Source organism: Zootoca vivipara, chromosome 5 (genome assembly GCF_965207765.1).
Source record: "Zootoca vivipara chromosome 5, rZooViv2.hap1.1, whole genome shotgun sequence".
NCBI lineage: Eukaryota > Metazoa > Chordata > Lepidosauria > Squamata > Lacertidae > Zootoca > Zootoca vivipara.
In genome coordinates, this window is record NC_142588.1 from 56333788 (window position 1) to 56350076 (window position 16289).

At 47.1% G+C, this 16289-nt stretch overlaps 1 protein-coding gene across 1 annotated transcript in view; it reads right to left on the bottom strand.

Annotated features, from left to right (window-relative positions):
* The window catches only part of ENTPD1 (ectonucleoside triphosphate diphosphohydrolase 1), a 38066-nt gene extending 22253 nt beyond the window's left edge, over positions 1 to 15813 (bottom strand). The window contains exon 1 of the mRNA XM_035133513.3: positions 15736 to 15813. Coding sequence (XP_034989404.3) covers positions 15736 to 15751 — 16 coding nt within the window. The 5' untranslated portion in view covers positions 15752 to 15813. The remainder of the gene's footprint in view (positions 1 to 15735) is intronic.
* Between the last annotated feature and the right edge of the window lie 476 nt (positions 15814 to 16289).

Below are 16289 nucleotides of genomic sequence, written 5' to 3' on the forward strand. Positions count from 1 at the left end.
TTTGGGCTACAACACTCACCAGACTCAGCCAGCACAGTCCATGATTTAGGGTGATGGGAATAGCAACATTTGGAGGGCACCTCAGTGATTACCCTTGGTTTAAGCCAAGTAAATATGCAACAGATTTTGTCACTAATAAGAGTATTCTTATTGCTGCTGATCACTATGTGTTATGGGGCTTACTCCCAGTGTACATAGGGTTATATCCCTAAGGCAGGGATGGGGAAACAGTTCAGTTCAGTTTTATTACAGCAAAAGCCAGCAATACGAAGTACCCCATAATTCCAAACAAAAAATCAGCAATAACATGACCAGAAGCAGAACAGTTACACAAAAGGAATTTGCAATGTATTATTCAACAGAAGAGATTTACGTTTCTTAATAGCTAAAGTGCAGAATTTGGCCACATCATATGATACTGGACTTGAGGAATCTTCCAGAAGGAATTTTCGTAAGATTTCGGAGGAGAATTCCAAATAATATTGTAAGGGTATAAATTTTGATAAAAGGGGTAAAATAAGTCGAGCTCGTTCTTCACTATAAAATTCACAGATTAAAAGGATGTGAGTGACAGATTCTACCTTATTGGACATGCAAGGGCAAAGGCGCTCATGAATTGGTGCCCGCATAAATTTGCCATACAGCACAGCTGAGGGCATTGCCTCAAAATGGGCTCTAGAAAAGGCCCATCTATAAGAATATTCTTATTGCTGCTGATCACTATGTGTTACGGGGCTTACTCCCAGCAAAGTGTACATAGGGTTATATCCCTAAGGCAGGGGTGATCCTCCATAAGGTGTTGGACTCCAAGGCCCATCAGCACCAGCCTACATGGTCAATGATCAGGGGTGATGGGGGTGTAGTTGAACAACAACATCTGGGGGACACCAGGTTCCACATCCCTGTGCTAATCACTCTCTCACCCACACGGATGTCATTCTGATTCCCCTCTCCACAGATGTCGCACATGTGGTATCTGAGGAAACTGACCAAAAGTAACCATAGGAACGAGAGTCCCGACTTAACACTTTCCACATGGGGTGGGGAACGTTTGTTCAAAATATTATGTTGGAAACTGTTGTTAGTTGACCTTTCTGTCCTCCGCAAACTCTTCTGGACATTTTTTCCTAAATCCATCCATTTCCCTCGGCAGTAAATTCCATCCTTGTTCACAACAAGGTGGCGGGGAGAGGAAGGTGCACAGTTGTATTTTTTGGAAACATGATGCTGTTTTGTTTTGCCCCAGTTCTTACTCATTTCTTATCTTCCATGTGAAGGGGGCCTTGTCAATAGGACAAGGGTGAGAGGCGAAGAAATGGAAAGTTGCCAGGGTAGCACTACAAAGGGGGGAAGTTGGAAATCTTAAGCCAGGATTCTAAAGGCACACAGGAGTCAAAGTTCTGCACACGTAACAGAGTTTCTGAGCACCAAACTACACATTGCTTTAAAAGCTTTACAGCAGAGGCAGTCAACGTGGTGCCCTCCAGATGCTGCTGGACTACAATGCCCATCACCCCTGACAATTGGCCATGCTGATTGGAGGGGGCTAAACCAGTTTGGGGCACATGGAGAAGACGACAAACTTCTCTCCCCTTACACTGGTGGGGCTCTCTCAGACCAAGGCTTGGACTTCCTTCTGGGCAACATTATGAGGGCTTCATGCCAGTGGTGTTTCGTTTAGAGCAGGGTTTCTCAAACTTGGGTCTCCAGCTGTTTTGGGACTACAACTTCCACCATCCCTATCTAGCAGGATCCGAGGTCAGGGATGATGGAAACTGTAGTCCAAGCACAGCTGGGGACGCAAGTTTGGGAAACCCTGCTCTAAACAAAAAGCAACGTTACTCCTTCTCATTGATCCATCATCCTTCTTGAGGTGAGGCAACCAGAACTGAACACAGCATTCCAAGTTGGATTGCACCTGTATCAAAGTGTGTGAAACTAAGTAAGAGGCTTAGGGCAGCAGTCAGGGAGAGAAACGTAGTGACACAGAGGGATGGCACAGGAGCAGCTACCAGAAAGTGTTTCAGCACAGAAAGTAAAGAAAGAGAGGAGGAGGGTCAGACACAAATTAGGAGTTAAAGAAAGCTTGTTTAAATAAAGTTCTTTGTTTTTCAGTTGTTATGTACTGACAATCTGGAACGTGAGGTCTTTTTTGGCGTAGAGGCGTCGTTGCAACATCTCGTCCCTCAGGCCACCGACGAGGCGGTCACGAAGCATGTTCTCCAACTCTGAGAAGTTGCATAGCCGGGCGGCTTGGCGGAGGGAGGTCACAAACCCAGTTATGGTTTCCCCCGGGGCTTGCCGCTTTGCGTAGAAGGCATTTCGGCAAGCTACCACCGAGGGCTGTGGTGAGAAGTGCTCCTTCAGCCGTTCCATTATTGTTTTGTAAGAGACGGTAGCGACATCTCTAGGTGCAAGGAGAGCCCGGGCGATTTCAAACGTCTCCTCTCCACAGACGCTTGCTGCAGCCGAACGAAACTACTCACAGATTGACAAGGAGGGTCTGGCAATCGTGAAGGGCGTAAAAAAATTCCATGATTTCTTGTACGGGCGGCCCTTTACCATAGTGACTGACCACAAGCCGTTGCTTGGCCTGTTTGCCCCCGAGAAGCAGACCCCCCAAGTGTTGTCTCCACGTGTCCTCAGGTGGTCAATTTTCCTTGCCGGCTACCAGTATGCACTAATCCACCGCCCTGGGAAGGCGATGGGCCACGCAGACACCCTCAGCAGGCTACCACTACCAGAAACAGGCCCCGACCCAGCGCCTGCGCAAGAGGTTATGACCCTGGAGCTGCTTCCCGACCGACCCATTCAGGCACAAGAAGTTGCGCACCATTCCACAAAAGATAGGGTCATCTCCCGGGTCCTGGACTGGGTGTGGCGAGGATGGCCCAGCAGCAGCCCCGGGCCAGAATTCGCTGGCTACACAAACCGCAAACATGAACTGTCGGCCCACAAGGGGTGCCTGTTATGGGGAAGCAGGGTTGTTGTTCCCCAGCCCCTCCGCAAAAGGGTCCTCACAGCCCTACACGAGACACACCCAGGGGTAGTGAGGATGAAGGCCCTTGCCAGGAGTTATGTGTGGTGGCCGGGGATTGACAGAGAGATAGAGGCCTGGGTACAACACTGCCAGACCTGCCAAGAATCCCGCCCGGATCCCCCAAGGGCCCCAGTCCAGCCCTGGGAGTCCGCCCGACATCCATGGTCACGCTTGCACGTGGACTTCGCTGGCCCCTTCCAGGGAAAAACATTCTTCATAGTGGTGGATTCCTACACCAAATGGCTGGAGGTCGCACTGGTACCGTCCACTTCTACGGCGGCAGCCATCCGGGTACTACGTAAGCTTTTTGCAACCCACGGGCTCCCTGACACCCTCGTCTCGGACAATGGAACCGCATTCACGTCAGAGGAGTTCCAGACCTTCACAGCGCAGAACGCCATCCGCCACATCCGCTCAGCACCATTCCACCCTGCCACCAATGGCCAAGCGGAGCGCATGGTGCGGACCACCAAGGACAGCCTCCGCCGCATGACACAAGGGGACTGGGAATACCGCCTTGCCGCATTTCTTCTAGCACAGCACAGCACCCCAAGCACAACGACGGGCCGGAGCCCAGCTGAACTACTAATGGGCCGGCGCCTTGCAACTAGACTGGACCGACTTCACCCCGACAGAGCTCAGGATGAGGTAGTGGTGGGGAAAGGCAGGAACCCCCAGACATTTGTGGCCCAGGACGCAGTGTACGCAAAGAATTTTGGGGCAGGCCCAGCATGGGTACCCGCCACAGTCACCAAGGTGACCAGTCCCGTGTCGTACGAGGTACTAACGGAAGGGGGGCAATGTTGGCGCCGCCACTGCGACCAGCTACGGCGACGATTCCCAGGAGGAACCCGGGAGGAGAGCGGGACAGAGGGGTCCCAAGGGGACAGCAGGGCAGTGAGGCCTGTAGAGCGAGAGGGGTGGGCAGGGGAAGCAGAAGCAGTAGGCACAGAGGGGCGCCCCGAGGCTGGAAGGACACCGGAACCAGAGCCACAACCTAGTGGTTCAGTGGCGCCAGACCAGACAGCCCCGGCACAGCCAGCAGCCTCGGAACACGAGCCAGAACCAGAACCCCTGACCAAGGAACACCCCAGGCCACAACGCACACAGAGGCGGCCAGCAGACCTTGGGGACTACGAATGCAACTTCCCGGGCAGGACTGGAACTTAGAGGGGAGGGGTGTTATGTACTGAGCTGAATCCTAGAACAATAGGATTCAGAATCAGTGGGAGCTACCCAATCCAACTCCAGGTGGAAGTGAATCCGCAACCTGATTGGCCTGCTGGAGCAGCCAATCAGGCGGCTGGCAGAAGTGAATCTGCTACCTGATTGGCCTGTAGGAGCAGCCAATCAGGCTGCAGGCAGAAGTCAATCCACAATATAATTGGCCCACAGGTGTAGCCCTGAAGTAGCCAATCACGCAAGGCCCATTGTGTAAATAATGTATATAAGCAGATGGTTTTGGGAAAAGAGCCATTCTTCTTCTCCTCTTCTCCTTGATGACTATGACAGTAGCATGCTCCCTCTGGTACAGCAAGATAACAGAGATGACACAGTGCAAAAAGTTGTTTCTCCATTTATCTAGGACACCCGATTCACCTTTTCCTGGGCCTCATGCAGGCCACCTAACAAACTGATCTTTGATCAAGGGATGGCAAACTTTTAAAAAATGAAAAGCAAACACTGCTTCTTTCTGTGAAGAAAGCAGAAAGGTTTTGGTTTTTTTCCTGTTGACCTTTCTCCAAGAAGCACCTCTAGTTCTTCTTAAAAGCTCAGGAATGTGATTACCCAAAACAGAAATTCTGTACACACATTTGGACCAAGCATACTTACCTTATTAGGGGCATCAAAGAGATTAAGATGCTGCTGCCTACATAGCAGCTTTATGTAACTGTGTTCATGTCTGGTGAGGAAATGGGACTTAGTATAATCGGCTACAGCTGTTGGGACAGGAGTAGAAACGGCTGGAAATAATCAGCGTGTCTGCACTGCATGGGTGATCTGAGTTCATTGCCTCCACTCGCTCACTCATTCATACATCCTCCTCCAATTGTCTCCTTAGAGGATGATTTCCAACAATACCGTAACTGCTGGATCTTATAGGAAGGCAGGAGATAAATCAGTTAATTTGCTTAATTTGTCATTCTCATGGTTAGCTCAAGTTTGGAGGGATGGGGGCCAACACAATTTATTTGAAAAGTGTCAGGTACTGGTGAAATCTGTTTCAGATAAAATGACAGTGTTAGTAGCACCACATTGGGAAAATGGCAGAACTTCAGCATTAAAACTTTTCTTTACATCATTTTACAAAGGGTTATATTTTGCAAGAGGTAACGTGAACTAGGTGATTTGTACGGAGGAATTTTTGTTTTATTCTGTGGTGGTAGGCTTTACTGCTACCACCACAAAGGAAAATCCTTTGTTGGCATCCTTCTGTCTCAGGAGACAATGGATGACTGCCCCTTGGTGCGTGTGTGTTTGGGAGGTCAAGCTGTTGGATGCTGAGACCGATACGGGAGAGACATGTTTTGTTGCAGCTGGGGCAGATGAAGGCGTCCAGGTGGGCTGTTGCAGATGCACCATACTAGAGTGCCAATCAAGTACAATCAAGAACAAAGGACTAAACTGGCTTAAATCCAAATCACATTATTGGTTTGTGGTATATAAGCAGTTTTAAATACTGACCAAAGTGTTCCTAGCAGATGCTAAACTTCCATAGCTTTTGTTTGCTGTGCATTTTTCATATTTGGTTCTAAATGTCCCAAATAACAATACTCACACTGTGTCCCTTTTTTTCAAATTAAGAGCTACCCATCAAACTGTCAGCAAGCTTGTCTCACTCTGCAGGCTGTTTCCAAAGTTTAAATGGGGCAAGCTCTGTGGCACCACTGAGCACCAACTTCCACTTCTGCCAAGTGTGCATACTAGAATATAGACAGTATACAGCTCTGCAATGGTGTCTTATTTCATTTATTAATTTATAGCCTACTCTTCCCACACTTAGGGAGGCTGAGAGCAATGCAGTGTGACTGCATTACAGTAACAACTTGGTGTGAATGGATGTGTTGTAAAAATGAAGGGGCAGTCTCTGCAGGATTTTATTACAATCCTGCTGGAAGGGGGCAGAGGAGGGACAAGCTATTTGTTGGAAATAGGGTCTTCCTGCACCACTTGTCAGTCTGTGGCTTTAGGAATGGGTCTTCATAGATAACTTCTATGTCCAAGGTAGCACTGATTCTAAGAACTTGTGGTATTTTCCTTTAGGGGTGCCAAGCATACAAATGTTTTTAGCTATGGGAGCAAACTTCAGTACTCCTAAAATCTGCAAGTACTCCTTCACAATTCAAATTATAGCACCGCTTAGAGGTGGGGTTTCAGAAGTTAACGAACTTCAAAACACCATTGCAAAATATCCCTAGCAAAGGTCACATGCTGGCTGAGTTTCAGCTCAACCACTGGAGAGCAGCAGCAGAAGCTCCTTAGAAACTGAAAGGTGGTCATTAGACACCGTAAGAAGAACAAAGCCTGTACGGGTTATTGCAACAATAGCTGAGTTATGCAGACATTTAAGCTGGCAGTTCTTGCAGCATTAAGTTAAAGGTTACTTTAAATATAAACAAAAACAAGGAAGGAGTTAACACTGCAAGCATTTTAATAGTTTCATGTAGGATGAGGCCCACTCCTTAGCAGTACAAAATCATTTGTAATAATAATAAAAATAATAATGTGTGGTTAAAAAGAGCCAAGATATTTCTCTGTTCAGCCCCCAGGCGGTTTTTGAATGTTAGTTCTCAGGAAAGTCATGGTATTGTTTTCATTTAAAAGGTTCTTTTTAGGACAAGAACAAAGAGCTCTGAGATGGATTGCTCCCATAAGGAGCATAATTTAGTGTATTTACCCACAGAGGATAGACTGTTCCGGTCTATGATAATGTCTGAAAGCAATTCTATTTGCAATATCATTGACTTGTTTGGTTTTGCTCACAATTATTCTTAGGGCATATGGTTCATTGTGTTAAGCACACCACATGCTAACGTTGGCAGGTACAACTCCTAGGCTCTCAAAATTGTTAGCTGTGAGGAACCTGCTTCTGATAATCACCTTGGTGAGGCTGGCAGCTAAACTGAAGCCCAGAAAGATGGGAGGGTGTGATAAACACAACAAAAAAGCAAAGACTTGTTCCCAAATGTTCCAACACTTCAGGTCCTTTCAGAGGAAGTATTTTTCAGGAAAGGGGGTTCAGTTAAACTTCACAGGCTTGCCCTACCACACACCAGCTGTGACCCTCAAAGGACACGAATTTAACAAGTACAGTGGTACCTCAGGTTATAAACGCTTCAGGTTATAAACGCTTCAGGTTACAGACTCCACTAACCCAGAAATAGTACCTCGGGTTAAGAACTTTGCTTCAGAATGAGAACAGAAATTGTGCTCCGGCGGCGCGACAGCAGCAGGAGGCCCCATTAGCTAAAGCGGTGCTTCAGGTTAAAACAGTTTCAGGTTAAGAACGGACCTCTGGAACGAATTAAGTTCTTAACCAGAGGTACCACTGTATGAGCGTAGATCCTATGTGTGTGCCAACATAGGCTTTTCAGTGCCCAAGAAGGGCCCTTTCTCATCCTCACCAAACACACAGCTGGTCTGGTGCGTGGCCGGCTTGGGTGAAGGTGACTGAGGGGCATGACCCTGCTCCCCCTCTCAGGCTACACCCACAATAGGCAATATAAACTCTATCAGTGCCAGTGCCAGATTTACGTATAAGCTAAACAAGCTACTGTATAGCTTAGGGCCCTACTCTCTTGCCCCCCCAGAAAAAATTGTAAAGGGGAAAAAACTGGGTGTACATTTCCAAAATATAAGATAAAAAACAAATTATATAAAACCTACATACAGCAACAGTGTTTTGTGTTGTGTAGGCTCCTATGATGTAAGTAATGGGCACCGCCTGCTAGCCTGCTCCCTAGAATATCACATATAAAGGGCCCCATTACCTTCAATAGCTTAGGGCCTCATCAAACCTAAATCCGGCCCTGGATACCACTTTAACAGCCATGACTTCTCCCCATAGGATCCTGGGAACTGCAGTTTGTTAAGGGGATGGAGAATTGTTAGGAGACCCCTCTTCCCTTTACGGAGCTACAATTCTCAAGAGCGGTTTAACAATCACTCCTCCTTCCCAGGGCTTGGGAACTCTAGGAAATGCCGCTCTGCGGCAGGGATACCGTAGGAGTCTCTTAGCAACTCACAACCACAGTTTCCAGGGTTCTTTGGGGAAAGCTAAAATGTGGTACAACAGCTTTAAATGTATGGCATGGATGTGGCCTCCATGTAAGTGGGATGTTCATTTCAACACTCCTTGGGCAAAACAGCAATGGTGCTCCAAACCACTGTGCCACAGAGGAACAGCTGGATTCAGGTTGGGCATTGATGCTGCTGTCTGTGTTGCAGGCCTTGCTGCTGCCCCTCAAGGAGAGCTGCTGGACTGCCTGCAGAGCCACAAGGCTGCGTACACACCATACACTTAAGGCACATGACTTTCCCCAAAGAATCCTGGGAACTTTGGTTTGTTAAGGATGCTCGATATTGTAGCTCAGTGAGGGTAAACTACAGTTCCCAGGTTTCTTTGGGTTGAAGTCAAGTACTTTAAATGTATGATGTGTATTTGCAACCGCAGGAACTTACAATGACCAGCAATGGTCAGCAGATGCAACAGATAGTTCCTATGCCTAGATTCTCAGTAAGGGGTGAGTAAGTACTGCTTTCTATTTTGTGTGTGTCACCAACTCAGGCCCCCTGTCTCTGGTGCCCCAAAGTCCTCCTTCGGTATTAGATAATTTTGGGCCGTCTTTAGCATATGCACAGCTGGGGTGCGAAGATCTGCCCAGCATCCCCAAATTTAGTTTAGCCACCACCAAATTAACTTTTATTGAGCTTTTTTTGGAAGGGGGAAAGCAAAAGTTGTTGAGCTTTTTTTTAAAGGGGGGGGGAGCAAACTCAAAGTTTTTGTTTCCTGACTCGTCGGGAATATTTGACACTATGGCAGGCATCCCCAAACTGTGGCCCTCCAGATGTTTTGGCCTACAACTCCCATGATCCCTAGCTAATAGGACTAGTAGTCAGGGATGATGGGAATTGTAGTCCAAAACATCTGGAGGGCCGAAGTTTGGGGATGCCTGCACTATGGAGTAACAGAGCAACAAAGGAGGGGGGCGGGGACTTTCGCTCCATTGCTTTTCACTGCCACCGATCAAGGGGGACTGATATACAGTAGGTATACATTTGGCACCCCACAGAATTCAGCTCCTGGGTGCCCTGCACCCCTTGCACCCCGGGTAAAGATAGCCCTATGGTCACCCGTTGCATGTATGGAGCTGAGACGCCTGTTGAGTATTTGCATCTTGAGTCCTCCTGAGACTCCTGAGGGTTCTGAGAAGACAAGGGTTAGCAATATGCCTTTCCTTACTTGGTTTTAGCCCTGGCTGTTTGCACAAAGTTTTGTGCAGCATGCCGTTTCATCACAGGCCCCATCATCAAAATCCCCACATGTGTGTTCTAAATTCTTTAGACATGAGGACAGGGTGATATAACCCCATGTCATGCAAGATGCGTATGCTCCTTGGATGAGGTTTATAGACTGCCGGTGGTGTGCTGTAATGGACTGCAGAGAGTGAATCAGAAGCCCATCCTCCAGGGAATGGAGGAAGAGGAGGCACACCTTCAAAGATTTGAGCATCAACAGAGATCTCTTTCTCTGCAGTTTCTCGCACTGCCTCTGGACATATGCTTTCCAAACAGCTCACTTTCAGATAGTTAAGGTTACAGAGTCGCTTTGCACCCAGCTATTTCTAAGCATTGGTCACATGTTGGTGGCAGATTCTCTGAGAATGCTAAAGACCAACCAATATCATGTGTTTAAAATCTTGCCTGGCAGTCAAAGGAGTTCAGGATTTCCATGCAGGTGTGAGAGAGAAATAGCACAGGGGGGGAAACACTGCCCCATCCTTCCTTCTCCAGCCTGCTTAGTTTCTGTTCTACCTACAGAGAAAGGAACACGCAATGGAGTAGCAGAGGATGGGGCAGAATGATCCTGAACTACCGGTATACAGAAGCTTACCGTCTCTGACATTGGAGGAAGGACATAGTCATCAGGGTTTGCTGTCGGTTGCCTTATTCCCCATGAATTTGTCTAATCATCTTTTAATGCTAAGCAAGTTGGTGGCCATTCCTCCTCTTGTGGGAGTGAGCGCCATAGTTACGCAATGTGCTGTGCGATGTGAAAATGCACGCTGCTGGCCTCATAGCGTGGCCTATAAAACTTAGCAAGCTAGTAACTTTTGTGGGTTTATTTACCATACTGTTTTGTAGTGTAATAGGACACAATGCCGGCTCTTTTAAGAACCCTGCCAACATTTCCATTACATTTCAATGTTGTTATGAAATGTTCCTGAAGTATACTAAGAAGCATTAGAAAGTTCTTGTCAGTTCCTTCCTCATAAAAGACAAATGGATGCTAAATATTTCCAGCTGCGCTTCACATTGCAGAAATTGAAAATAATGTGAATTATATCTTTTTGCATACTTCTGAAGGGGTTTTGGAAAATGGTGGTGTGTTTCTTCCACTCATGATATTTTGTGGTCTTATCATTCTGAAAAGCTGGGGGGGGAGGGATATACAGGTTGGGTTTTTTTTTTTAAGCATTTGAATTTAGCTCAGCGTCTCCTCTCCTTCTCATCTCTCTGCCTTCTGCTTGAAAACGAGACATTCGACACCCTGTCATTTGGATAATGATCACGAATAACAGCCTCTGTTGTTTATTCCAACATGGAAAAGAATTTTTTTTATATAAGAGAAGCATCATCACGACTTTATCAGCCTCTTCCAACCTCCAATCTGTTTGGGTTCTTGCAAAGGACTTGACGAGAACAAGATAACAATTTTGTGGGTTGTCTAACCTGGGAAGCAGACTATGCAGTAAACACTTGCATGATGACTATGTAACATCTAGTCAGACACAAGCAATTAGGGAAATGGTTTGCCAAACACTTAGCATATTGGAGTTCTGCTGTGTTCAGTGCTATGGGAAGTTTCTTGCTCTCTAGAAATGCATCTTTCATATCCATGTGGAAAAAGAAGGCAGTTTTGACCTTCTTTGACCACATACTACGAGACACTCTCTGCTTGGTGTCTGGAATAAGTACTATATTTTCCTGTGTATAAGACTACTTTTTAACCCAGGAAAATCTTCTCAAAAGTTGGGGGTCGTCTTATACGCTGGCTCGTCTTATTTATACGGCGAGTATATCCCAAACACTATATTTTAACTGGGAAAGTTGGGGGTCGTCTTATACGCCCAGTCGTCTTATACGCCAGAAATACGGTACTTTCCCCAAAGATGCATCTTGTGGAGACCACCCAGGAACACACAATTTGCATCTCCTACAGGCACACTATGACTCCTGCAAGCTCCTGTTGAAGACACCACTCCAACAGGATCTAGCCCTCTTTGCTTTCTTCCTGGAAGCAACGATCAGTTGAGGCAGATACATCTCCTGCCCTTCTATGATGCTCTGCAGTGGTGACCAAGAACAGCTGCATGCAATTGTAACAACTTGATGGTGAGTTTTCCTTTTTCCTATCTCCAGACCTGACAGGGTTCAAACTCAAGTGGGACCTGAATGCAGGGTCTGAAAGCTCAGTAACAAGACTTGTTATTAACATAGTAGTACTGGAAATTTTATCTGACAAGACTTTCATCTGTCTGTTCATCATCACCATTAAGAACTGACCAAAGGAAAGAGATAGGAGATTTACAAGCCAGACTTTCAGGAAGTCTCTAGAATACCAACATGGTAAAACAGATAACTTGACAAGACCTGACAGATCCCTGTTGTAGACAAGAGGTTCTAAGGTTTGCTTGTTCTGTGTTCTAAGCAACCAAGGAAGTGAAGCCTCCCTTAAGCCCACCATCATTTCACCTAACTGCACTGAAATCTTCAGGCAGAGGCTAGCCAAGTATTTGTTGGCGATGCTCTAGAGCTGCACGTTCTGCATCCACCAAGTTGAACTACATAGCCTACAAGATCCCCTCCAGCTCTGTGATTCTGTGCTCAGACTTATCTTGCTTTAGGTCCTGGGTCTTTTCCTCACTGATTTGTCAGGAGCCTGGTTGGGCATCTTTCACTGGGCAGTTGGTATTGCATGACCATTATGGTGAAGAAAGGTCACAGTCACAACATACATTTAAAGCACATTTATTCAACGTTAAGGGCTTTCCCCAAATAATCCTAGGAACTCTAGTTTACTCCTCACAGAGCTACGATTCCCAGCACCCTGGGCAGAGGAGGAATGGTGGAGACCATCTCCCCATCCTGACCCTTTCAGGGAGGTCACAGATGAGGAGAAAAGTTGGGAAATCATGGGAGACCCAGAGCAACACCTGACTGACAGGCTGTCATTAGAAAGCATTCCAGACCCTCCATCTTCCAGAACCTGGTGAGCCTTAAAAGTAGGAGAGCAAAAAGCTTGAAGACAGAGGTCACGTAGAGGAGGTGATGATGATCATGATGATGAATGAGGAAACGGGAGAGACGGGGTGGGGATTCACTTGAGACAATGCCATTATCCAAGAGGCTGGGTTCTATAGCCTCTCTCTGTAAAGACTGGAATAAAAAAGGACTGTAAGAAACTTTTCCTTGTCTTTATACTTTCCTGGGCAATCAGCCGGGAGCCACTGACAGCATCCTGACACACCCTTAACAAACTACAGTTTCTGGGATTCTTTGGAGAAGCACTGTGCTTTAAATCTCAGATTTGAACCATACATTAAAGGGAACCATGGTTTGCACTAAGTACATCAACACTACATGGATTTTCCAGCTGCTCAGAGCCTCAGTCTCTAGATGCAATGGGCATAACTAGTAGGGTTGCTGTCAAGGGTTGGCATTGCCAGGCATCTGCAAAGGGGCCCACCCCCACCCCATCAGGGGGCCAGATGATCCAGGAACAGGCAGATAAAGCTGATGTGATTTCATCAACAGAACCTCACACCCATCTCAAACTGCTTTGTCAGTCATACACCAGTTATCCTCTAGTTACCACATCACACAGAGGTAATCACTCAAAGGGTGATTTCATAGAAGTTAAGACTCTTCCCCAGAACCTACAGGAAGAGGTTAGCAAAGTATGTTCCTCAAATACATGAGCACTCTTTTTCTGAATACTTCAAACCAACTTCTGACCATTACAAATACCTGTTGAGCAACATACTGGGAAGAGGAGATTGACTTTCTCATTTTCTTATCTAAGGTGATTGCTATGGAGAGAAAGGAGTGGGAGGGAGAAGCAGCAGCAGCATCACTCCAGGCAAATTGGATTTCCTTTCTGCCACACTAATCAGTCACGGGGGATGAGGGTTTAAAGAGGGCAACCCCATCAGCATGAAGTAAAGCTTCCCCTCGTGGGTCCTCCGTTTCCTGTCCCAAGGGGAAGTGGAAGCCCACGAGCCAGGAGACCACAAAAAAGGAGAAGAGGCTTTCCTGTGTCTGCTGCAGAAAACCGAATGGCACAACTTTCTGGGCAACAAAGAAAAAACATATCAAGTGTGGGAAAGGTAACTGAACATTTTGTAACAGCCCAACTTGAGTTGCCAGCAGAAGAAACCCCGAACACAGTCAAGACTCAAGAATCAGCCTTCTGTCAGGGGAAAAAGATTACTGCTACGGTAGCAACAATGCAACTTATAGACAACTTTCACATTCCATTTACTTTGGTAGATGATACTACCGGTACCCTCTATATTCCTATGAAGAGTGTCATTGTGTACATTTGTTACTACCAGCGGACCCATTTCTGCTTTCACAGCTTTCCAGCTCCTCCACAACTCACACCTGTCCCTTGATGCAGCCACTGCTTTCCACCAGCACTTTTTGCTAAACAAACAAAAGCCACTTTGCTCTGACAGCAGTGAAGCCAGAAAAGCCTGAGCTGCTTTGCATCCTCTTATCACATGACTGCAGCAGCAGGTGTTGTGGATTGGATCTCCCATCGGTCTCAGCCAGCCTGGCCAATGGTCAGGAATGATGGGAGATGTGGTGAACACCTGGAGGGCACCACGTTGGTGACCCCTGCTGTGCACATTCACATAGGTACAAAACTGCTGTACACCAGATCAAAATTTGGTGGTCTAGCCCGGTGGTGACAGCAGGTCTCCAGGGTCCCAGGCAAAGAGGCTTTTCCCATGACAAAGGGTCTGGAAACCAAGCCGTATGAGAAATAGTTGAGGTCATTGGGCATGTTTAGCCTGGAGAAGAGAAGAACGAGTGATGATATGATAGCCATCTTCAGATATCTGAATGGTGGAGCAAGCTTCTTTTCAGGACGATAGGACCTGAACCAATGGATTCAATTTACGAGAAAGGAGATTCCAACTCAATATTAGGAATAATTTTGTGGTTGTAAAAGCTGTTTGATAGTGGAACAGGCTACCTTGGAAGGTTGTGGACACTTCACTGGAGCTTTTTAAACAGAGTTTGGATAGCCATCTGTCAAATATTCCTTAGCCATGATTCCTGCATTGCAAAGGGTTGGACTAGATTATCGTTGGGGAATCCCTTCCAACTTTACAATTCTATGATCCTACCCTATGCTCTCTGGCTCTATAACCAGAAAAGGCAAAGAACAGAACCCAGGACCTTTCGCATGCAAAGCATCTGTTTCACCACTAAGCTACAATCCTTCCCTCTTGGGTGCAGCGATGACACAGAGAGTGGCAACACTAGACACATAAAAGCACATTGGAGCTTCTCTCCCAGAATCTGTGCCACACATTATTTTGATTAATGCAATATGGAGTGCCAAAGATAATACAAAGTAGCAGGTGTGCTGAATATGGAACAGTTGGATTGCTTGTGTAAAAACACTCCAAGGCACCGCTGTGTCCTCCCCACACCCTCTTACCAGGTTATGGTTATACATACAAGTAGAATCTACTCCATCTCCTTCATTCTAATCAACGAAAACAACAACCCTGCATGGGAGACCCTGCTCCATGTAATCACCTTACATGACATGTCCCAATTACCACAGTTCATTTCATTGGTTCCTGACCTCCGGAGGCAAGGTCGCCCTCTCTCTGCTACAAAAACAACTACACACACACACACTTTCATCTCTAGCTTCCCACACAGCGCAAACTAGGAGCAGAAAAACCCATGCCACTTTTACAGACTGGAAGGAATGCAGAAAACCTGCATGTTTCAGGGACTGAACTAAATCTCCTTAACGGTGAACTCATCACCTCGGGAAGGAACACACACACACACACACAAAAGGGACAGGGTTCCTCAGGGAGCTTGTGCAGCCTGAGCCTCCCCTGCTTTCTGGGAGACACATTTGGAAGGAAGACGTTTCCACCAGCTCCCTCTTGAATGGCAAATCCGAATGACTATACCCTCCCCATGAATATTCATGAATTCCTCAAACTTTTTGTCTGAGAGTGTCGAGGCTGACATCACAGCCCGGCAGAGCTGCCAGCAAAAATCCTTCCTCCCCCCCACCCCCCGCGCCGCCTTTCAGTTTCTTCCTTTGGGGGAGAGTAGGGGGTGGGGGAGGGAAAGGAGGGGGGATGCCTGGCTTTCTTCCTTCCTTTCTTTTCTCCCCCTGTTCCAATTCAGAGCGACTTATTTTGGTTCCTTACCCTTTGGCTCGTCCATCACTGCCTCCTGCGCCCACTTCCCGCTCCCCTCTCTCTCTCTCCTCAGCTTCGGCTGGCTCTGCGAGGGGCACATTCAGCGGGGCTATTTAACGGTCCAGCACTGTGGGTGGGAGGGGTTAGCTTAACTCCGCATGACTCAGAAGGAACCTAGAAGCAGGTCAGTGTTGTGCTGTGCACTCACACACAGTTAAGGCACACACACACACACACACAATAGATATCGCAGGGTTGCAGCCTGCTCTTGTCCCCCAGGGCCTCAAGTGCCACATACACACCCCTTTTTGTTGGCAGCTGAGGTCTCTTTTATCCAACTACAAGCACGCTTTTGCCTCCCCAACTTGGAGAGTTGCAACCAGAGGCAGATGCATATCTACTGTATCTCCCCGTGGCCGGTCCTTTCCCGCCGGGAGAACAGTGACTTTGCTGTGTACAAAACAATGACTTGCCTGCCTCTGAAGTTGCCTAGCACTCAAGAGACGGTACAGGAGTGGGAGACGTGTTCATGACCTGGACTCCTGGACTCCCCCAATCCTGCT